Raw genomic sequence first — 25264 nt, 5'->3', positions numbered from 1 at the left:
TCCAACTCAAGCGCTATTTAGTTATGACTAGTTGTTCTAGGAAATTATTATTTTTTTAATTATTGTACACGAAAGTACAATAAAAATTACATCTGTTTTAAACTTCATGTCACATAATAATTAACTAGCTGTCATAAGTCAAAACAAGAGCAACAAGTGATTTAAAGTTTTTTTATCAAATATTTCATTATCATTATGACCAAAAACAATTTGATAACATTCGTACCAGAATCGTAAAGAGTCTTTTAACAATTTCATTTCTTTAAAAAATCATGGTTTCCCGAAAAAGAGTATTTGATTTATTTAGGACTATGAACGTAGCTGCGTAAGTATATTTTCTAAATACTTACATATTTAAAAATATATATGGAATATCTTGTGCGACATATTAAAACAAAAAAAATATCACATTCTGTATGACATGAATAATCGCAGTCTTTAGCTTTCTTTTCAAACACTTTCTTTCCAAAATTTTAGATGCCAATGTCCAGCTCATGGATTTAGAGGAAATTTTCAAGTTTCGAATGCAACTCCAACTAAGGATTATGCTTTTGAGGTTGGTAACAAACAATGTTTTTAATACTTAAAACGAAAAATATATAAAATATATGTAAATGCTAATGGCATGATCTTTACTAATTAAGTTACAAATAAAACTTTGTCCTAATTTCTAATTTTTATTTAATTTTGTAACCAAACAGATGAAGAAATAATATGTAATGAATACATTTGTTGTAGTTTGTATTTTAATAACCACTCGGCTGCTGCTTGATACTCCCAGCTACCGAGGCAAATAGTTTTAGAAGTTATGTTTAATGTTCAACATAATTTTTTAAAATTTCTTTTAGGTATATGTAATGCTAATATCATATAATAACAATCTAAAGGTTGTAGGCCTTGGCTTCTAATTTTTAGTTTGTCTGTATTATTTTTTAAATATTCCTTCTAGACAAAAAGCAAAACTAAAGGTTTAAAAAATTCTTATTTTGTGTTAATTTATTCTAAAATTTAAAGACAATAACAACAATTTTGCATTTTATAAATTTAAGATTAAATCCTCAACAGTAAGGTATGGATTGGGAGTCACAAGAGAAGTCGGTCAGGACTTGGTCAATATTGGTGCTAAAAATGTTTGTGTTATGACAGACCCTAATGTAGTCTCTCTGAGTCCAATGAAAGCTGTATTGGAATCACTAACAAGGAATGGTGTGAAATATAAAGTATATGACAGAGTTCGAGTAGAACCTACTGATACAAGGTATGTAGTGTAATTATATCTGAATTTATTTCATAACTATGAATATTATAAACAAATTGCTTTTTTTGTGACTTCATGGCATTAAAACCTTATAAAATTTCAAAGATTCAATTGATATGACCTGGTGATTCATCAATAACTAAATTATACCTAAGGATAACAAATCCACATATTTGTTACAAAAAAAAACTTACAACATTCTTTTAACTATTTTCTAATATTAGTACTAACTGTCGTGAAAAACATGCGAGAATAATATGAAAAAAATAATTCGAACAATTCTTTTGCTTCACACTTGGCTAAACATACAAATATGTAGATAATAATTAATAGGTATGTAAAAATTGATTTCAGTTTTAAAGATGCCATAAAGTTTGCAAAGGAGGGTAACTTCGACAGTTTCGTGGCTGTGGGAGGTGGTTCTGTAATGGACACAGCTAAAGCTGCTAATCTTTATTACTGCGACCCTAGTGCTGACTTCCTTGATTACGTCAACCAGCCAGTGGGTAAAGGGAAACCGGTTGTTGTACAGCTGAAACCTTTGATAGCAAGTGTGTATATTATATCATTACATCAAATTAATTTATTTGATACAATGAAAGGCGATTCATATTTTCCATTTTCTCAATCATAGTTCCAACAACCAGCGGTACTGGCAGTGAAACAACTGGCATCAGTATTTTTGATTTTGAAGAAATACATGCTAAGACGGGCATATCCCATTTAAATATACGCCCATTGTTGGCCCTCATAGATCCTCTGCATACACTAACAATGCCTAAAAACGTGGCCACTTATTCAGGATTCGATATATTTTGTCATGCATTAGAAAGTTTTACTACAATACCATACAACGAAAGAGAACCGGCTCCGGAAAATCCATCCTTAAGGCCAGTGTATCAAGGAAGTAATCCTATATCGGATGTGTGGGCTAGATTTTGTTTGCAAGTAAATATTAATTTATCACTTAATACCCTATGTGAATTATAAGCAATAAATCATAAAATTATTATTGCTATAAAATGTTATCAGGCACTCAATAAATACTTCCACCGGTCTGTCAACAATCCTGACGATGTAGAGGCTCGTTCGAGTATGCATCTGGCAGCTACCATGGCAGGTGTGGGCATTGGCAACGCTGGCATACACTTATGTCACGGTCTAGCATATCCCATAGCTGGGAATGTCAAAGATTTCGTTCCTAAGGATTATGGGTATGAAATGTTTTAAATTAAGTCCATTTAATTGAATGAAATATTAAGATTCTTATGGCTACTGGTATATCCATAAATGAGAAAGCGCTTAGGAAACAAGAGGTGATAAAGTCCGATTTATATGTGATTATTTATATTCTTCACCTTTTAAGTGCTAGCAAATTATAATATTTTCTGTTTCCTTATTACCTAAGCAACCCAATGTGTGAATGTAACCCAAACCTGCAAAACTAATGCTAATGGATAGTTTCCATATTTAAATATTCAAGAAGTCAACTAATCTGCAATAAGTGTTCAGGTTTCAAAGAGTTAACTGGGCCAACATGTTAATTTAGTCATAAATCATTTCAATGGATATCTGCAGTATGCAATTATTATGAGCAAATTTAAATACGCCATGCAATGAAATATGATTTCACGTAACTTGTGTTTGTGTTATCACATTGATGTTATAAATTTGTGTGTGTGTGTGTGCGCAAAATGACAAATTAAAAGGGGATTTTACATCTAGGCAGATAAAGAGGAAAAGTACATAAGGAAGTTTTTTTTTCATATTAAGAGAAATAATTATTTAATATATGTCTATTTAATTTGTACTGATAAAGAAATAAGAATTAATTTAATATTGTCATTAAATAAACATATGTTTTCATTGGATGATATGATAATGATTAATTTTTAATTATCACATCATTACGATCTTGTTCCAGTTCAAAGCCAATGATACCTCATGGCCTGGCCGTGTCTATGACAGCACCAGCGGTTTTCAAATTCACAGCTGTCAGTGATCCCGAGAAGCATCTTGAGGCGGCTAGTTTACTTGGAACCGATATAACTAATAAGAGAAAAGAAGATGCTGGCAAAGTACTGTCTGATATTATATTGAAGTACATGGACAAAATGGGTATTGATGATGGATTGTCAGCTCTCGGCTTCAACTCTGGTGACATTCCTAGTCTGGTTAAGGGAGCTTTACCTCAGGTAATATGTTATTCTTCTGTAGTGTATATTTTTTGACATAAATATAAAGTTGAATGAAAATCATCTCAGTAGTTTTCAAATTACAGTATTAAAAATCTGTTTAGCTATCAATCTATAATAATACACTTCAGTATTTGTGTTATGTTTAGTTGTATTTCATTGACATTATAACAATAAGTATTGCCACTTTAAAAATATTAAAATGAATAAAAAAATAGCAATTGGTATTTATTACGGAATAAACAGTGAAAAATATTTCTTGTTTATAGCAACGGCTGCTGAAAATGGCTCCATTGCCACAAAGCGAGGAGGACTTGAGCAGACTCTTGGAGGATTCATTGACTATATATTGATCAATGTAAGAAAAATAATCTTTGTTGTTAATGTTTACAAATTTATTTAATGTTATCAATAAAAGAATATAACAATTAATGTTTTATCTTTATTAATTTTAAGTACATAAAATAATACCTATCAACTAATTTGTATAATATATAATTATGTATATCTTACATTAATTTGTTGAAAATTTGACTTCCATTTGTTACTTTCTTCTTAAAATCATAAGACAAGCGCTAGATATGAGGATTCGGACGCGATAGTATTCGAAAATTGTTTGAAGGCACTTAAAAGATGCACAAATTTGGTACAATATGTAGGTAGCTCTGACTAGCGCTAACATCTATCACTTACTGCTTATATAAAAGTTAACGCAGTTGTTATGTTAATAATTAAATGATGTTTGTTTTGTGCGGTCCAGTCACACAGCCTCTGGCACAATGTTGCTGTGGTGGAAAGGACTGCTTTCGTAGGACATGTTAGATGCGTTCACTGTAACGTTGTGCAACGGTGCATAGCGGTTGAGTTTAGGTGTCGTAGGTCCTGTTAATTCCTCTGATAGCTGCTGGTAAACGAGACCGCAGTCCTTCTTTGTGCGACCAGCATTGCTCATGGCGGCGATTATGGCACTGTTGTATCTTATTTGCTTGTTCCTTCTCTGGCATATCATCATGACGACCTTTCCGAGGACAATCAAAAGAAGTAGCGCTCCCAAAATAGCGATCAACATCGGCCACAGATACTCATAACGGCCGTGTTCTTGATCTTTCATTGATTCTTGAACATATACTTCAGGTTCCAGGTCATCGTAGACGCTGTCGTTTTCCAGAAGTTTGATTGCAATATCCACCTTGTCCTTTTGAGATGAAGCTGTAGGTTTAGCCGTAGACTGAGAGACCGTTTTGTCAATCAAATTGACTTTAAGATCGAGATTATCATCATTATCATCATAATCTTCTCCTGTCTCGTCATCGTCATCATCTTCTCCGTCTTCATCTTCATCATCAGCGTCATTGTCTGCGTTGTCGTCATCGATCTTTTCGTTTGATTCATCATTTGTTAGTTTAGTATCGTCGGCTATCTTGCCATCATCAAGGGTGTCCTTCAAATCGAAGTTACCCTCAGCATCTTTGTCGATTCTTTCCCAAATTTCTTCATCGGACACGGATGGCAAGGGTTCGACTGGGTGTGGCATTGCTGTTCCACATGTTTTTCGTGACAGGAATTCCCAACTATAGTTAGTCTCTTCATCTTTTGTATCCTTAGCTAAGTTAGCAATGCTGGCTGTGTTGGAATTAGGGGACACCTTATGTTGGCTCAACCAAGACATGAGGTTTTCGAAGTCCCGGCTACAAGCAAGTAAATTGTTACTTATATCAAGTGTGCGTAATTTGTTAAGCGTGTCTAATTCGGTTTGCTTGATCTCAGTGATGCGGTTATATGAAACGTTCAGGAAATTTAAGTTGTTGAGCAGCGTTGCTGGTTGAGTCTTTTCTACCTTCCAAAGAGCAGTCAGCTCCGCATGACTCATATCTAACCAAGTCAGTATTGGTGTATAACTAAATATTTCAGTAGAAAGAACTTTTAGAGGGTTTCCTTGAAGGTTTAATTTTCCTAAATCGCTGTTTTTCTCAAAAACTTTGCTGTCCAGAGAAGTAATTTGATTATAAGACAAATTAATATCAATCAATTTGGGGGATCTCGAAAATACTTTGCTACTTATAGTTTTAATTTTGTTTCCAGAGAGGTTTATTTGGGATAGCGCCGTAAACGTTTTCAGAGAATCGTCGAATATTTCTTCCAGCCCACAGTTTGATGCATCAAAGAGATAAATGTTGAATTGTTCCGCAGAGCAATTGAATCCCTCCATAGGCAAGTGTTTAAGACGAGGATTGTTTGAAATTTTGAAAATATCCAGCTCAATGTTCTCTTTAATTAAAATGCTCGAAACGAAGTCTAAGTCGTTATAAGACAGGTCTAGGTAGTTGAGTTCGACTAATTTGTGGAATGCTTGGTTATGGATTTTTTTCAGACTATTTCCGCTCAGATTTAAATTAGCTATGTAAGTCATACCGAGGAACATAGATGGTCCAATGAAGCTTATATTTGTTTGACCAGCGTTAAGGGTCAATAAGTCGGATATTTGTAAACCGAATACCGAATCGATGGGATTCCTTTGAATGTGGAGCGTAGCAAGCTCTGTGTTTTCGGAAAATATTTCTCCTGGTAAAATTTTTATATTATTGTCACTCAAGTCTAATTCCTCCAAATCTAATAGCGTTTTAAACGTGTCATCTTCCATATTGGATAAGTTATTTCCAGCTAGATTCAAATACATAAGTCCGGGCATGTTTTTAATCGTATTTGCTGTTAGGTATTGCATGTTGCAATATGAAATATCAAATTCTTGAACGGATGAAGCATTTAGAAAATATTCTTGTGAGCCAGGTGCAGGAAACTTAAGTGGGTTGTTAGAAAGTGTTAGCAGTAATAATTTTTTATTATTTGCAAACGTTTCTGAGTGAATGCTTTTTAGTTTATTATTGGACAGGTTTACTGCGTAAAGTTCGTGAAGTCCGTGGAAAGCATTAGCCCCCACTGATGTGATGGTGCTGTTTACAATTTTGATAGTTGCAATTTGATGCAAACCTAATTTTTTGAAAATAAAATCATCCAATGTTATAGGAGAGTTTGGATCCGCGTTTTCTATGACAAGGTCGGTTATGTCGTCTCCAAACTTCTGTGTTCCTAGTTCTAGACGATTACACTTAGCTGTTCTATATCCTTGAGATACAGTGCATAGACAATCTCTAGGGCAGGGCCTGTCTTCGTTAAACAGGACTTCCTGGTTATCTGATGAATCATAATCTTCATATTGGAAGAGGAAATTGTCTGCATCTTTGTTATCTTTCTTCGCAGTTTTGTTGACAGTCTCGCAGATTGCAAGAGCACATACTGCCAGGAGCAGGACTAACTCCTGGGACTTAGCCCCCATATCGTAGCGAACTCTGAAACGAAAAATAAAAATGTAAGTAACAGAACTAAGGGAACGGTACTCGCTCTTTCGTCAATTACCCAACTAAAGTAGTTGATGAGGCCTTTAAAACAATTATGAAACAATAGGTTTAATTTGTTTCTTGTTTAGAGCTAACAAACGTTTCAATCGTGAAACAAAAACTCAAAAAATGGTTTACAAGAGAACAATAGCTTTTAGCTTAACGGACTTTTTATGACGTGCTGGTAACAAAGTGTCTATAATGTTTCGCTCAGCAGAATAATTAGAAGTACCGGGAATCTCTTTTAACCACTATTGTATGATGCATATTATTAAGAAGGACAATATTAAAACTCTTGACGCAAAAAAGAATTGTTATAAACGGACGTTTGTGTCGGCCTTTCTAGCTGTTTCTGTACGTGCGTGCGTGCATGTGTTTGCGTGTATACCTATGTCTGTATCTGTCTGTGGAATAGTGGCCCTCGAACGGGTCGATCGATTTCGATAGGGGTTTGTTTTATTTGACAGCCACTTTTCTTCTCACGGTTCTTAGCTATGTGTGCTTAGTATATCGGCCCAGTGTATTAGATTTTTTAAAAACTGTGTAAATCATTTTTAGTGTATCAATATTCGATTAGTTTTTCACGCGTAGCCCTATAATCGTTAAATGAGAATTAATGCGTATTTTTTCAATAACAGTTTTATCTGATAATGAAGGGTTTCAAAGTAACAATAACAATATTTTAACATGTATAAATAAATTGTAAGCTATTATATATTTAACAGATGTTGATTGGCTGTGAAACACTATCCGTATGTGGTGCATGCATCTGTTATTTGGCAAATAACTATATAACCCACATGATATGTATGTGAATTGTAGGTAGGTATATAATTGCACTGATTTGTATAAAAATGTGAATAGCAAAGTAGCGAATGACAACACGGTGGGCCTGAATGTGACTTCAGTATTAATTGCGACTTGAATAATAGAGTTTTGAATGTGTGAGTTTCATACAAATAAGGCACCCGTTTAAACCATAGTCTTCCTTGCTCTCGAATAACGATATCCCCAAAAAATTTTGTATGTCACCACTTCCGAGTGACCGTTATACAAATTGACAACAAGAAACTCTAATATAAAAAAGTATACCTCTTATATATTTATAAAAACAATATATTTTTTCAACCTTTCATTGATCTAAATTAAATATAACAAATTAACAATCAATCATCCGTTTATAATAAAGGCTTATTTGTGGCACATAAACAGTTGTCATTCAGATACTAGTATGTTAATTCAATTAACATACGTTATTGGAGCATCCGAGTTGCAAGTATTTGAACACATAATATAATTGCTATTTATGAAAGCAGATTAAAATATAAAAAGACCTTATTCGAAAGTCATTCATTTGCACAAGTGTGTAGTGTACTTTAAAATTACTTAGTCTGTTAAAAGTAACATAATTCGCTATTGTTTCGAGCAAAATTTTTATTGTTGTTTTTTAAACAATATCATATCAATAGATACACTGGTATCATTCTGTATGAGAAGATTTCAAGCGAGTTGTAGATTATCGACTGCTATCGAAGTTCAGTCCAATGTAGAAAGTTGTAACACTTTCTCGTTTCGGTCAAAAGCAGTTTGACGACGGACATGTTTGGAGGGAATTAGTATTATAATAATACTATTGTTTTTCTATATCTGTATCACATATATAAAGGCGTGACTGTAAGATTGTTCGTCGCAAACATTAAACGATAAGATTAGATAAAGCCCCGATATATTATCTCTATACAATAATGTGGTTTGTACGTAGAATTTGTTACTATATAAAATTTCCGTACTTTGCACAATGTTAGTATTGTAAATAATTTAAATTCTTTCAATGTTTCTTACATTGTATGTCAGTTCTATAAAAGAAGTCAAGGTAACTATTTCTCTCAAACAAAGAGCTCTCAGTCATCACATGACAGGATCAATCGTTTAGTGTTTAGTCAGATTACGTTCAAAGTCCGAAGTTTAAAATTAAGTATATAATAAAATTATAAATTCTTTCGTTATTCAAGATATTGTCCGGCTCAATGTATGCTACATAGAAAGGATTTCGTTATGATCTGTTAAGTATTGGCAGGTGTGACCGAAATGTGTTTGAATACAAATATAAGCATCTGTTCAAAAACTTGGCAACAGCTGATGCTTGTTGCCACAAGGTGGTAAAAATTCCCGAACCGGGAATTTATCGCTGTGCATTAACATTTGAATCTACAGATGTTTATTTGCACGACTTTTTGTTGGTAAACTACGAAGACGTCCAAGAATTTAACCAATATTGATATAATATGTAAACAATATTTAAATCTCATTAAAAATAGAATCGATTTTATCTAAATCAGTTATGTATTTCTTATCCGATTCACTCAATGAACACACCCACTAACTAAAATATACATAATTAAGGTTCAGACAAACTAACTATATTAATACATTATTCCTGACAATTGTTAACTAATTGGTATATTTAAATAAATTGAATATGGTTATTAAATGCAGATGTCACGTAATTTGTTATAGTATTTAGAATGCTAATAAACGCTTTGGATAAATTATATATACGTTTTGCATACAATACTAGCGCCTACATTGGCGAAGCATGCAAAAATGCGTATCGTGTCCGGATAGACGGCCGATATATTGTTTGTAATCCGTCTGACCTTATTTGTGATGTAGAATATAGTACAATTGAACAGTAAAGCACATTGTGTACATTAACTTTAGCTATCGGTTCATGAATCATGGCCGATAATTTCTGATTGATTACGATGTTTGGCAGACTACGACCGTCTTAATTTATTGTTGTATTTAACTATAATGTACAATCAAGAAACCTATACGGATACTATATACCTATCAGTAAAATAGTAGAAATATCTGTGAAGGCAGTGTGATCAATAGAGGTTAATTTAGGCGAAACGTAGATTAAAATGATAAATAGAGATTATGATTGCCTTAAAAATAACAAAAAAACTATCATATCCTTATAAATATAGTTCATAAAATGAATGTTACATTTTATAGGCCATTTACGTAAATATTAAGAGTTATGGTAAATCTTTCTGAACTCGATATTTCTTTGTTATAATACGTCTATTCGTTATATTATGACATCAACACACTTGGAACGATGACGGTTCGACTGATAATGTTCTGGTATAAATTATAAACTTTATATCGACGAAAATAAGGTTTAAAGTCGAGTTGGATGAAGTAAGTCATGTGACAGTCAGTGTTTGCGGAGACCAGCTAGGTCTATGTAATGTAATAGTCACCTTAAGTTTTTAGTAGGAAGGTTGACAAAGATTTGAGATATGATACGGGTATGTGTGGCTATAGCATCGTATATAGAGAATGTGTGGTTTGCCACAATGAGCTGGTTCTGTTAATGACAACCTTTCATAAGAAACCCTGTTTCATCACAGCGACACGTAGGTAGCTATAATAAAACTGTGTCGGCGATGGTAAGCGGACTACAAAAATGCTTGATATCAAGGCGTATAGAGGATATTAAAGAAATTTATATCACTAACAATTATAGACATGAATGAGATTTGTATATGTGCTTGGCATATATATAAAGAGACATATATATAAACTTGGTACTTTTATATTACTCCCGATGAAGATAGTAGTCAATTTATAGAAAAATGTTATACACTTATTAATTATTTTACTAAAAAAAACGCTATAATTGTATACGGTGTTAAATTAAATACGAACCTCTGTCCTTGTTCAGCTTCCCTGTTACTTTGTTAATTGCTATCTGCAAAAGAAAAATAAGGAATTAGAGATATCAAACTTAAAATAGATACGTGTTACGAATGAAACTATCTTAAATGGCAAATGATCTCATCGTATCATTTTAATTAAATTAAAAGCAGTGCTATGAATGACGTCTGTAACGCAAAGCACTCTCACAATTCTGATAACAGTGTTTTGTCTGGAATATTGAGTAGAAATATATTGATTCCATTTAATATTTTTATGTTATAAATTGAAGACATCATTACTAAGTATTATTGAAAGAAATTAATACATAAAGTGTAAACAATTTTGAAAATAGGTAGTCATCCACTGCTGTAAAACAATACGATAGCTATCGCCCATCAGGTATTCGGATGAAATACAAATTACAAAAGTATAACTGTATCAGCTGATCTTGAACGTATCTATCAAGATCAGATATCGAACATCAGAGCCACTAGCACCGAAGCCGGCAATGTGACACTGCTATCAAGACTGGTTTGTACTAGTTAAGATGCGTCGCGGTCATGCAATGTTAAAATGAATGCAAACGTATGCTATGCGCCGTGCATCAAAAGTCATATTTATAGTAAATTGTTCAAAGTATTTGGATTTTATACCCTTTGTTACTTGTTAAGTGTTGATATATATTGTCATTATTGATTTTTTCATTAATGTCCCCAGAACTGGAACGACTGGCTTTGAAACGATCAAAGAATTAGAGCCATATAATATTATATTATATTACATTAGACCTTTTACCTGCATGAAAAATTATATACGTAATTACACGAACGATTCATGAATTATTTTGTTAGTACATACTAAATAAATTAGAAATACAAAATGCCATCATAACGGCAGAATTGAGGGACATTTAACCGCGATCGCCTTGAATATATTGAGATGATTAATAATTCACGCTATTACAATATTAACACGGCTATCGTGTATCGTATTTTATCTTAGAGTGATATAAATTGATATCGTTTAACTGTGTGAAGACGTGCAACAATTTGAAACGAGATATGACATACTTGAATTAACAATAGAATGGTCCTTGACGTGTCGCTACTGTAACATAGGTCATGTAAATGGAAAGAAATGTGGAGCGAGATGCGTTATGGCACGTACTAGAACACAGGATAGCCTTGTAGGCACCTGCTACTTAAAACCCAGCTTTGTTCATCTTTTGTGATGACAACAATGACTTGAATCACAAAAGGTGGTGATAAATGTTATGCCAGCAATCTCTGTATGCATTATTCATAGGTATGCTAGATTGTTCTGTCAAATTTTTCTACATACGGAAAAAATATGTAACTTGTTTGGTTTTTAGAAATTCTTTGTGTGTTAATCTTCGATAGAGTAGAATGTTCAAATGAAAATCTTGTGATAACTGATAAAGTTATCTGAGTAAACATCTCTTCTCGTGATGGATGTGGTTTCAATGGTAGGGGTCAACGTACTATGTACTCTCATTCTGCGTTATTATTCCATCTGTGTTGTATTTAAAACGCAATAGGTAAACATGTCAATGATATCGGTATTTTTTTTTATTAAATAAAATACCAAAGTCCGTCTTAATGTAAACTTTAAAACCTAATTGTTCTTAATTTTTCTATAACATGGTTAAGTTCAACAAGAAACAAACATTTCGTATATTGTTTTGGATTTAATGACATTTAGAAAAAAAAAAAATGTGTTTTTTTATGTTATTTTCGATGTTTTGTCGAAGATCGACATATATAAAATATGCAACGATCTGCGTAATGGTAAGTGAAACTGGCCTTCATTGCCCATGGACACCTAAATGTGGTTTTCATGGAGTAAAATGGGACTGTAATCACTAATATGTTCTGATCTTCTATGAGAAGGTGAAATTTTTAGTTTATTTATTTCGGTAATCCAACAGTGCTTATAATAGTTACGAGCACTTTTTAAGCCGACAAATCTCTGCAGTAACTCTACTACCAGCTTATATTAATAAATCTAATTTGACTTCATTATTAAAGATAAAAAAAAAACTTTTACTTTTGTAGTATACGTACTTAGTAATGAAACGACTAATATATTATATTAAGGATTAGGTTAGATTTCTGTGGGGAATTAAAGAATTATTTGGTATTTTTAAAATATATACTAACATTCATTATTAATGCAATCAATCAAATACATTAATGATTACTTAAAAAAGTATTATCGATTTCGTATAATTAAGAGAATCTGTTATCTTTAATTATCAAAACTAGTTGTAGCTTTTTCTCCCCATCTAATCATTAATAAAGATAAATAGAAAATTGAAATGATTTTTAAATATGTACATAAAAAAGCATATACACACTTACATTACTATGTCAATGGCATGCTGAAAACACATTAAAATTAGATTGAAAATACACAGACGAATTGAGACCCTCCTTCGTATTTGAAGTCGTTTAAAAATCAAATATTCCAAGGCCTCTTACCACGGGTTTTAATCTACACACTATATACAAAGAGTTTTCAGTTTTTAAGTCGACGTAACGTAGATTGTGGAATGAGATACGGGAATTTCATGGTAAGAAATAAGAATACTGAACATATATTGGAAACGAAATAACAAATGTATATAATATTTTTTAGGTATTAGCAATTAATGCGTCTGAGTCACTGTTTTTATTTGGAAGCCGGTTCATTTGATTACCGGTTTGATTAGTATCGCTGGCACATTATTCGCGTCTGCGGAAATGGACATGCAGTGGCTAGACGAAACCAACTGTAAATTCAACTTACTTTTATAAAGCTACTGTGATATAAGCATCGTGAATTTCTAAAATACTTTAATCTAGCTTGATTTTACAATTCTTATGGACTATATTTCACTACCTAGATGAGATCACTACGCAATTGAAATGCAAAATAGACTATCTTTTTTTTTAAATTAATATCAAAGAGTTAAGTTTTTTATTTCTTATTAAACGATAAATAAGTTATACTATAAAAGTATTTATTGCTACTATAATTTTTATTACCATAACTGATTATTAATAAGTGTCTAATAAAAGGTATTGTATCTCAGACACACCTGTTTCAAATGTGGCAGTTTTTTCGTAGTAACTCTATAATGTAGTTTTTCAACATTATCAAATTACAGACCACCTGGAAGTTTATAATGTTCATAATTACTACTTAGTTACTAAAGTTACTTTACGGCCGTTTTAAATTCTATTTTATCGCAAAGGATTTCTTTAAGGCCTAATTATTAGATACAACGGTAGCTGTAACTAGTCTTACCCAGGTCGAAAGTAATCATTTATAATTATATAAGAATATTCAATAAATCATCGAGTTATAGAAGTTAATTAGTAATTAATGTAAGATAAAAAATATTTTCCTCTTTATTTTCTTATCACTTTGACCGTAGATAATATATTAAGAAAAGTCATAGGGTTAACATATTTATTGTTTTCTTAATGACGTATACAATAATATGTAAAATACATATAATATAAAAACATTTTGGTTTTTAAAGTATCACACCTTTTAGATCTCGTACCGTTATACTTATATAATATCTAAATATTCTAGATAACAGAATATTTAATGTAATGACGACCTACTTAACGTATCCTTGTTCTGAATATTCGTACAGAATGAAAGACTTTGGTGAAAATGTTGATAAAAGCGTGGCACGTCATGCGCAGGCGCACGTATGCGGCCCAACCTGTTCTGCACGCTCACACACACCGACAAACGAAATTGGTTCTCATCTTTTGCTGTGATGATATTTATGGTACCTTTTGCAATATCGACCGGGTTATAGAAACAAATTGACAACGTAATACATATAACGAAAGATCTATACATACATATAGGTACATGTACAATGCATCAAACCGCTATTTCGTATCAAAACTACAAAAAGGGTTGTAATAGGTATAGAATTCATTTTATTCATGGAATAGAACATGGACTGCATTTTCGGACGCAATCATTGAATTGTTGTTATGACTTCTAGCCAACAGTGAATTAAATTTGCCTCATAGCAAAAGGAAAACTTTTTCAACCTGTTTTGTGTCGTTTTACCTGGTTTTACTCTTATTTGTCTATACATAAAAGTGTATTATGAAATAAATAATGTTTCATAATTCTCTAACTACCCAACCAGTCCATACGTGACTTCATGATGATTTTTACCGTTCGATTTTTGCGTCATATTAAAAATCAAGGTTATATATTAAATTTAACAACGTATCAGTTATATAGCCCGATAACATTGAACTGTCAGGGTAGACAGGAAGTCGCTTTTGGCGAAACTGTTAAAGTAGGGTAAGCAAATGTAGTCGCAGGTTTCTACCTTACTATAAATAGCAAACTAGTCACTATGACGACATTGCAAACAAATGAAAAGTTATGGTTAAATTAAAAACAAGCAAATCAAATGTTACAAAACATTGTTTTGCGAGAAACTGAGGTAAGTTCTAGAGTTTCGTGTGTTTATGTTATTGGGAACCAAAATTGAAACGAGGTCGGAACTTTGTTTTGCTAATTCTAACGTATGTATAAGTGATTTTATTTTCAGGCCGTAAATGGCATTTGGTAGCAAAAGTACGAGCAAATTAAAGTGAAAGTTCCACTGGTAAGATATTACAAGGATCCGTAACAGTTTAATATAATTCAATAAAAACCTTACCTCATATAAGTCTTTTACGTCATCACAGTATTTTCCCCCGCGTCTGGGATTTTCAAGAATGAATTTTGAATGTATGCAAAAAGTAACTTGCATTTCCGTACATTGCTATATATAATGTAACAAATACAATGTGTCATTATGACTATAAATGCCGTGACACCATAAAACGTGGCCCATGAACACCATTGTACCATGACACCCATGGTTCTTTTTAAAGGCGAACGGCTTCGACCTAATTCGGAGTTTGTTTAGCAAATGTTATATTAGGTTTAACGACGTGAAGTAAAAACTCAGGGATAACGTTCTCGGACTAATTAGGAGTCAGGAGTGCAAATAAAACGCCTAATAGCTTTATGAAGTATTATGGACAGGACATTAAAAATCATTGAATATAATCTCTTGATTTAATTGAATAAAAATGATTACTTAGTTTTAGTGATCCGCATCTAACATCCTCATATAAAATTTCAGTGCCTAGAATTATTTTACTCATCATATATTTAACTTAAGCTGGCCTTCTTGATAATATGTGTGAATTATTAAAATGTTACATGTTAGTGAATACAGTGCGAGGTGCGAAGGATATTCCTAAACGATTAGCCAAACGACGCGGCTAACTTTAACAGGTACAACACCTTGGGTGGCGTCAGGCACACACACACGCAACTGCTATATGTTGAATGTGGAACGCACACATCGAAACATAAACTTACATATTAATACAATTTTATAACAGGTTTCGCAGGTCCTTTGATGTACTTTCAAACATAATTACATCTATAATCATTTATTCACTAAAACAACATATTAATCAAGTATGTTTATAAGGAGACGGGTTTCAAGTCAGACTGATAAATTAATAACCAATAAAATAGGAAAGAAAGTGATAAAATTTAATACACGTTTAAAACTGTTTCAACCTTGAAGTCTATCTGTACAAAAAATAGCATGAGGAAAATCCCATAAAAATATACAAATAAAAAATATTTACACTTTAAATTAACGAATGAATGACTTAACGAATTTCTAAACGTTATTTCTTGTTAAACCTTTGTCTTTTTATTCTGATTGACATAGAATGAATGTAAGGCTATACAGCTGTCATATTGTGAGCATAATTTATGAGGAATTAGAAACTGTCGCGATCATCACGAAAGAAATCCATTGTAATATTTAAGTCGACAAATTGGCACGCATTACTCGTATTATAGCGATTAAAAATTCCAAATAATTGTCAGAATTCGAGTGTATAATAGTCATAATTTCTGCGGAACCTCTCGCTTATATACAAGAAAATAAATATAAGGTTCACAATGATAGAGACATTAAATGAAGTGAGAAAAATTAATTAATCTAATAACGTCTGTTTGAGGAGTCGTGTTTTATATATTAATTAGCAAGCCAAGGTTAATATTCATTTATTTCTGACATCGATCGGTTCTTGTTAAAACAATACCAAGTTCGTCAAGGACCTCGAAGGCAGATCGTAAATCTGCGAGAACATGTTCCGAATAGGAAATAATGAATGATTTAAATGAACAGATGATTGTGACAAAGAATTATTACAAACAAATACATCGGCGTACACGCTATGAATATTTTATATGACACTCTAGATATTATTTATTAAGTCATTTAAACAATGTTTTGCTTAACCCAAATTCGAGTTCTGAATTGAACAGAATTTAACACAAATAGTCGAAAGTGTTTTTTTTTTTTATTCAAAATAAAATTGGATTGCCAAAATAAGCCTGGGACCTTTATAAATTTAAATAGCTTTTAGTTTAATTTTTCATTTTCAAATAAGTTACTTCAAAACACAAAAGGATAATATTCAAATCACTAATCAAATGATCTCAAGTACCTACTTATTAATACTTGAGAAGATTACATAACTTCAAATTATATTGACAACTAGACTTGTCGCGATCGGCGTCATCGACCAAAATAAATGTCACTCACACAATAAGCAATATACGAGTATATGTATGTAAAAATTTATGGACGTACGTGTTTATTTCGTAATTTCTACGAGGTAAAAATCATTTGTTAAAGTCGATGTTATTATAAAAGATTTGTATTAAATGTTTATGATAATTCGTGTAGCTCGATACAGTCAAGTTTTGACACCGAAACAGTCGATGCCCTAACAAATTTTACGCGTTCAACAAAGTTCCCGTTTATTTGAACTTTGTGTAGTCAAGTTAAATTAACCGTTATTCCTTATCTTAAGTAATTTATCTTCGACGCAACGCGTTGCTCGAGACGCTGTTGGAGCTTTGTTTTATTCCGCGGAGTAATTTATTACAAGACATTTCAATGTTGTTTCGAACAACAAATACGTTTTTAGATCAAAACATTAATAAAATAATCACATTAAAACATAATTACTGAGACGATTAGTGACGAGGTTATTCGATACGATTCAGAGATTCCAATATTTAAAACATATTACGACACTTAAATTTTATTTAAGATGATATTATTTATATGAAACAATCTTTCTTCATTCCAAAAATATTTCAAAATATTATATTTGTTAAAAACTTACTTATGGAACAGGTCGAATGGCCTCTATTAGACACTCAATGTTTACATTATTACTTATTGCCGCCGACGCCTACAGATATAAAAACACACCCACAGATTACAAAATACAACACAGCTACAAAATTATTCATTGGTTTGTATTTAATATCGTACTTTCCAGAGACTTTTTAAACTGGACGCATAATAGTGCAACAGAAGGTGAAACGAGTGTGCCGCTTGTTACCACTTAACGTGGTGCATTCGGTATAAGCAAGCATGAATGGCTATCATCTATCCCGCTTATTTGCTCAGGTTAGAAGAGGATGCATGTGTATTTAAAAAAAACTAAATGTTTAGTGTAGTATAAGTAATTAGGATAATTCTATGGTCAACTTTCTTTCTTTCCGTTAAAAACATGATGTAATGTGTTGATATCACAAAAACCAGGCGATGTACTCAATGAGTTCAATTTACATACAAGTAGTTGAAACGCAATATTTTCAACGAATCGAAGAAGCTATTCGTTACTGTCAGATTCCGTGAAGCGTTCTGTAGATCAGTGATGCGGACAACAATCGTATGATTTTAACGATAAAAAGTTGCGTGACTTAACTGTTGCCAGGTATGCGAAATTGAAAATAAATACACATTTATGATGCAATAAGCATTAAACGGCGCTATTATTGGCGAATTTTAAATTTAAAAGAGAAAGTCTTTTACTTGAAATGCATTCGGTGTAATGAAATCTAGGTTAGCTCTGATCTTCATTTTGCAATCTGATGGCAGTGATTTCATGAATTTCACAATAGCATTTTCTAGAAACAATTTGACAGGGAAGAGAAAAACCGGTAAATTGAAACAGTAGATAAGCTAAAGTATTCTATGACGTTCCTTGTAGCAATGATGATAAATATATTGAATAAAATGAGTTACGTCAATTCATACGATCACTTTTTTTTTTTAATAACAGATTAATGAAAAGTATAATTATAACACATTGAACTAAACTGTGATATTATTGATTGACTAAATTAGACACCATTCATTTTTTTTACACCGTTTGAATTTTCCTTATATGATTTAATTTGTTACTCTGTGGTATTTTGACCTATTTGAATTTTATAGATAATAAATAAAATTATATGAAAATGATGACATGCACTTATTATTATTAATACAGTAGTTTTGTTGTTTTTATTACGTGAAACAAAAAAGTAATGCATTAAATAGCTTAATGGTGTGCCTGTGAATGTCTTATCATTGAACCCTCTAAATATAGAAGTCTCCTATCTCCTCTTGTCTTTCACTCGACAGATAATTCAATGACGAATATTCTTGTATAGGATCAAAATCTGATAACACGTTGAAAAACTAACTGTTCTTTTATGAAATTTCTTTGTTTACATTTATAACCTTATTAATTAATTTATATAAATGTTATTGCATTATTTTAGTTGACCATACTAATTTAATGGCATTTAATTTTTTTTTAAACTAATTTTTTTTTAGAAATAGTGGCCATTTCTTTCTAGTGAAGTCTGTTTTTCCGTTCCGTCTGAATATTATCTTAGATGTCACACATTAACTCTTGAAAATATCATGTTTTTCCAGCGCTTTATTGTTTGCGTTGAACATTCTTAGCGATAAGGAACCTAATAGGAGCGTATTTATGTACTAAATTGTTGCATTATTAATCATTTTCATCAGAATTCCTAATAGTACTGGTAGTTTCAAATCAATTAAACAATTCCGTGCTTGGAATATTCTTATTTGTATAACTATAATAAACTATTTATTATGATTTGAAACAAACGAAACGAGCTATGAGTTAGTGTTGGTCGTAAAATGCATCCGGATATATGTATGTTTTGCGAAAATTTTACTTTACGATGATGAAATATATATATATATTATATATATAATATTTTTTAAACAATCATAATAAAAAGGTTGAATTTAATTCAGTCAATTTATTGAGTTATATAATAATATGCCTTACTTGACTTAACTTTCGTTAATTTTCTTGTTATAGTATAGATTCTACGCTGGATATAAGAAAATAGTTTCAAATAACTTTGTTTATAACCCTGTTATTAAACCGAGGAGTTTGTTAACTTATTTTCAATAATAACCTGATCGATTTAGGTTATCAGGGAAACTGATAACGCATACACGAATCCTATACCAGTGAGCCAGTTTATATACTTTGATAACTAAGAAAGTATGTTGTCATATGATTAGACGGAATTTGAATAAACATTATTTAAGTATGTTGTATGAAAAGAAATTATAAAGACAATAAGTCTTACATTATATGCAGTTTGAAACCAATTGAGTTTTTTTTTTTTTTGGTAAGACGGATAAAAGCATTCATCTTTCAACCCTACTACGAAAAGTATTGTTATTCTACTAATGTTATATCTATTTATACTCAATATAACTATTTCATGAAGGGGTTATAAATACAGCAACATATTTTAACTAGGAAGTTCTATAATATATAAAATAATATTTATATTAAATGTATGTGTTAACATTGTTTTCTTATGTCTCGGTCGTTGGTGATTAATTCATCGATCAGAATTAGAAATCGATTTAATGGTATCGATATCAAATACTTTAAGATTGTTTATGCTTAATAAATTGATCACATAAATTAACGTTACGCCGCAAAGCTATTGTTTTTATAAGTAAGTGTTATTGTAATTTTGAAACGGGAAATGTAAATATTTGATATGTTACAAGATAAATCTCAAGATGGCGTTTCATGTGTATGTTTACGTGAAAAATGATATGTTTATAGAATCAGCGCGGAAACTGTAAGCGATCTGACATCAAGACTTCCTTAAATGCTAACAAAATTACAGCGGCACACAATAAAGGCCGGGCGTGCGTGCATTGCAATGACTGGAATGTTACAGTTCTAGGAACTCAGCTCGTTCGAGTCTGCCTGTAGGCTGCAATATTTTCTCAATAAGTGGGTGTTCTGTTTTTTTTTTTTTTGGAAATCCGCAATGTCTTAGTAATAGTATTTTTTAATTGCGTAATTGACAAGACTTTACCTTTGGTTAATACTTTAATTGATTTTATTAAGTACACTTGTAATGTCTACACTCTGCTATATATTTAACGATTGCCAATTACGGAAATCTAAGTATTGTTATACATTTATAAGCTATTAATTGAAAATATAATTAGTTGAATGTAAGTAGTGATGTTACTAGATATTAGGTAAGCTAATCTCTTCACAATAACCTTTGTAATATCGGAGCTTATTAGTTTACAAGGTTAAAGTTTCATAGGTTCGATTGGCAGAGATAGCCCGGTTTGGCGTGTAGAACTAACTTAATAATTATCTAAAGATGCATCGAGTAATTGGTTTATTTTTAACATAAATTTTTGTGTCATTTAACGGTCAATTTTAAGACTTAAATCTGTGAAATTCTATGTTTTTTCGGAACTACATAGCGTAAAAACTAATAACTGGGACCTAACAATGGAGGCGTTTTTTTCTCGACGAGCACTAAACCAACTAATTGTCCACATTGCCTTCTATTATCTTTTTCAACCTTGATTTTCAATCGGTATTGAATACAAGTCTCAATGTTACTATAGAAACAAATAAATCTTGGTAACTAATTAGAGGTTTAATATAAAAAAAAATAAGTTGATAACTTTCAACATAAAAATTACATCCTAAACTGCAGGGCTTGATTAAGATAGGGGGAAGGCATTTATAACAGGAAATACTAAAAGTTTCGAGCGTGTGGGAACCGAATGGGATGAAACACATGAATGGAATCAATGGATCGCAGAATCCGAGAATCAATATGAAGGTCATTTAACAAATATGCAGCAGAAAAAATAAACCGATGGACGATTGAATGAATGATTGATTGAATGACAATGAACGATTTTTGCAATATATAATAACGAAATTAATTATGCGCGTTTTAAATTAAGTGACATCGGATTTTACCTTTGTGGTTTTTACCACAGAGTTCTAAATGTTTATTTAAAAACCTCTTCATCTGGCGGAAGATTGTCATTGTTACTAGACTGGACAATTTTTTTGTTAGCAATATATCCAGGTAACAAATCAGTGATGTGAAACGGATTGTGGATTTGTTGATTTTTAAACGAAGGTCAAACTTGTAAATGTTTGACTAGCAACAATTACTTTGTAGATGCAATGTACGCGACTCTGACATCAGATCGATGCGGCGTCAGAGATACAATCCGTGTCAAAATATATATAAATCTAGAATTTTCTTAAAGGAAAATACGTTGACTAGGAAAAAATCAGTAATAAGACTAAGAAGGACAATTTTACTTTGTTTTCAAAGAACAAACAATTAACAGTAAGAATCTATTGTAAGTGAGATAACACTAGTTTGAAGTGACTAGAAATGATAAGATAATTAAAAAAACCTCGATAAAGTGTAGTAGGAGGAAATAAATATTATATTAATGATGGTTTGGTTTCTGTTCGGTTTTTAAACGCGTATTTTATTACGAATTGTGGATATATAATACCTTTCATAAATTTGCGAAGACTCGTCTTATGAGTCATAATGAAAATGGCAGAATAACGGCGGTTGTTTTTAAGCGGGACATCGAATTAATGTTTTCGAATTTGTTAAAAATTTTCGATTACATTATATACGTATAAACAGAAAAATTCCATTCCTATATTGAAATATAGCTAATTACATGCCTATCTATGTTAATTACTGCGGATAAGACGGTATAGTTTTGCCGTTTGCAGCAAAACATGTAAATGTTAACAAAAACAAGACCTTAAAAATGTGTTATCTATAATAACAATCGAAATAAGTGTATTATTCTAATCCATATACGTTCCACTTTTTCATCATTAATATAGAAATGACTTCATGTGGTGTGCAATGTGTTAGCAGTTAGTTAGTTTACATTAACGTTAAACTCGGAGAGCGAGATAAGGCTCTGAACCAGAAGATCACTTAAGCTGTTAATAAAGTGCGCCCGCGCGATGGAAAATCATGCATTAAGAAAAGGATAAAACGAACAAAGGAACTATATAATGAACCGTAACCCCTTCGTCATATACACAGATCATGCACAGAAAAACACAATGACACGGAAACACCAAAAAAATACTAATTTGACACTGATAACTAAATCTGTCATAAGCCCATAGGGTGCGCAGGCGACGAAGGCAGTGCCATTCACCGCGTCTCGGCTGAGCCTCCAGTGTTATGCATACCGCCTTCGGTTAAATTCTATGCATAAATAAGCGTGAAAGCTCCAGCCCACATTTATAAATTCTACACACTCACTTTTTTATTATTAAAAACACTGCTTCCGTAAAAAAATTAAAAAATCAACTCTCTTACCTTACACTGCGCAGTAATGATGTTCCTAAACGTTCGTCGAAGGGAAAACAAGCGTTATGGCACAGTCACGTTCGTACGAATACGTCGAGAGTAATGGCGCCGTCGCCGGTTCTTTCCGACTTCAAAACGACGAGTTACCTACAGACTTGGAAGGCTAAACCTTATTTGCTGAGTGACGCGTATTGTTGCTATCTCTCTCATATGTACGAGGTCGTCTTGTGTGGTGGAGAAGGATGAGTAGAGTGGCGCAATATCGTACTCCATACCTGCGGTGCAGCAACCTACATCACCAGCGCTGAACAATGTCATGTCTCGTGTTTGTTCGCCTCGATTATGCGAAACATTTATCCATAAAGCCCACGTTAGAAAATAAAATTTACTAAAATGTACACAAAGCAGTAAATTAAGTATATTTGTTAAAATAACCGAATTGAAAAGACCGCCATTTATTAAACACAATCGACTTCTAGTTATTTTAAATAGTGAGTTTAATTTAAATAATAAAGTAATATTTTAATGTAACTTTTAACAGTCATGTTGAAAAAAAATACAAAAAATAAGTAACCATAAATGAGCATACTAGCGCCCTCTATGAGAAGTTTAGCCAAATATAGAGAGCCCAGTGAACTGTCCAAAAGTCTGTTGATGTAGATACTAAAGGTGATAGTTTAATATATGTATTCAGAGAGGGCGTTCTGGTGACAATTTAATATTTCCAATTTATTTTAAATTTTGAAAACAATCTTTCTTTGTCATACGGATGCAATTTAAGGCATAATTTTTTATGGTATGTATCGGGAATACTAACCTTCACGTTTGATTTCAGGTATTATTTTTTGTGTATTGACTAAGGCTTTCTTTAGTATGAGTAAAATTGTAAATATTGTCTATAAATTTGGTTTAAATTATTGAGAATATTTTAGACTAAAATGTAAAATCTAAGGAATATGAAATTTAAAGCATAATATGTAATTAAAAAGCTGCTTTTACGTGTAGTTTATCAATAAATGTACATCGAATTAAAAAAAAATAAAACAATTGACATATATTGCTTTCATGATGAAACGTTAAATTTTTAGATTAACGACAATTAATCCATCAAACAGATTGATGAATTGCTCGTGAAAGTTAAAATCGATTAGAATTTTGATCGTAAAATCACTGTAACATTATTTTGAGCAGATTTTTTTTTTAACCTATATGTCAAGATTAATTTGATGAAATTGTTAATATTTTTTGCGCGGTTTTCTTTTTCGGTAGCCGAAGTCGTTTTTATCAGAACAAATTTAATGATAATTTAATAGATGGCATGCGTCGTTTTTATTTATTTGAATATAACTTATTTTATTTCGAACTATAAATGTTAAGAAGTGCTAACTTCTAACTTTCGAATACCCAGTAGTTTCATTTGGCTCCAATAAATTTATATGAAACTCGGGACACCATATATCACAGAAAATCTATAGAAACAGGCTTACATTATTACATAGCCGTTAGAAATATAGAACTGACATTTATAATATTAGGTATTCTATAAATATTCTTATGTTGTCAAGCATGAATATTATCATGATGAAGTTTTTTTGTGTAAATATTATTTATTATATGTAAATAAATATTATTTGCAAACCACAATGAGACATTGTTCGTGGGAAAATAGGAATGCGGTGTTGACTGTTGGTCCAGATTCTGTTACAATTGTGTAAGTACTCTAATTATGCGGGTTGATAACCGTTTGAAGGACAACGTTCAGTTAGTTAGCGGGGTTTATTGCATCGTAATGAGAATTCGATTTAGTAGAACAAAATCTTTAGAACTATTAAAAAAGAAATTGTGTGTTTACTTTGACGATGTTATAGCTAAGTTTTCTATTTCAACATTTAAGTTATATTATTTGAGTGTTACTTCAGTAATTCATACATAAGTCTTTCTTTGAAAAGTCCAAGCATGAACATTTATTCTGATATAATATCTCATAGTAGGATTTTCAATATTAATGCAAGCAAGCCCTCTCTGTTTGTTATTTGCTGCTCAAACCTTAAGCTTTCACCGCTCAGCTCATTATTTTACTATATCTGCTGTCACAATTTCTC

At 31.8% G+C, this 25264-nt stretch overlaps 2 protein-coding genes across 2 annotated transcripts; one reads left to right on the top strand and one right to left on the bottom strand.

The window, feature by feature from the left end:
- Positions 1–133: 133 nt before the first annotated feature.
- On the top strand, positions 134–3885 carry LOC116779215 (probable hydroxyacid-oxoacid transhydrogenase, mitochondrial). The gene is made up of 8 exons (XM_032673420.2): positions 134–325; positions 478–556; positions 1050–1258; positions 1613–1809; positions 1893–2206; positions 2291–2472; positions 3183–3453; positions 3723–3885. The coding sequence occupies exons 1-8, from the start codon at positions 273–275 to the stop codon at positions 3804–3806; spliced, it is 1389 nt and encodes a 462-aa protein (XP_032529311.2). The 5' UTR covers positions 134–272; the 3' UTR covers positions 3807–3885.
- On the bottom strand, positions 3882–23319 carry LOC116779214 (toll-like receptor Tollo). Its single transcript, XM_032673419.2, has 3 exons — positions 23172–23319; positions 10569–10611; positions 3882–6800 (listed from the first exon to the last, which is right to left on the bottom strand). The coding sequence occupies exon 3, from the start codon at positions 6785–6787 to the stop codon at positions 4214–4216; it is 2574 nt and encodes an 857-aa protein (XP_032529310.2). The 5' UTR covers positions 6788–6800; positions 10569–10611; positions 23172–23319; the 3' UTR covers positions 3882–4213.
- Positions 23320–25264: the final 1945 nt, after the last annotated feature.

This window comes from Danaus plexippus, chromosome 6 (genome assembly GCF_018135715.1).
Source record: "Danaus plexippus chromosome 6, MEX_DaPlex, whole genome shotgun sequence".
Lineage (NCBI taxonomy): Eukaryota > Metazoa > Arthropoda > Insecta > Lepidoptera > Nymphalidae > Danaus > Danaus plexippus.
This window is presented reverse-complemented; position numbering and strand designations above follow the sequence as displayed.

Coding starts and splice junctions, on each gene's coding strand:
- LOC116779215 (XM_032673420.2), top strand. CDS start 273: ATGGTTTCCCGAAAAAGAGTATTTGATTTATTTAGGACTATGAACGTA. Junction 326..477: donor AGGACTATGAACGTAGCTGC/GTAAGTATATTT, acceptor CCAAAATTTTAG/ATGCCAATGTCCAGCTCATG. Junction 2,473..3,182: donor TTCGTTCCTAAGGATTATGG/GTATGAAATGTT, acceptor ATCTTGTTCCAG/TTCAAAGCCAATGATACCTC.
- LOC116779214 (XM_032673419.2), bottom strand. CDS start 6,787: ATGGGGGCTAAGTCCCAGGAGTTAGTCCTGCTCCTGGCAGTATGTGCT.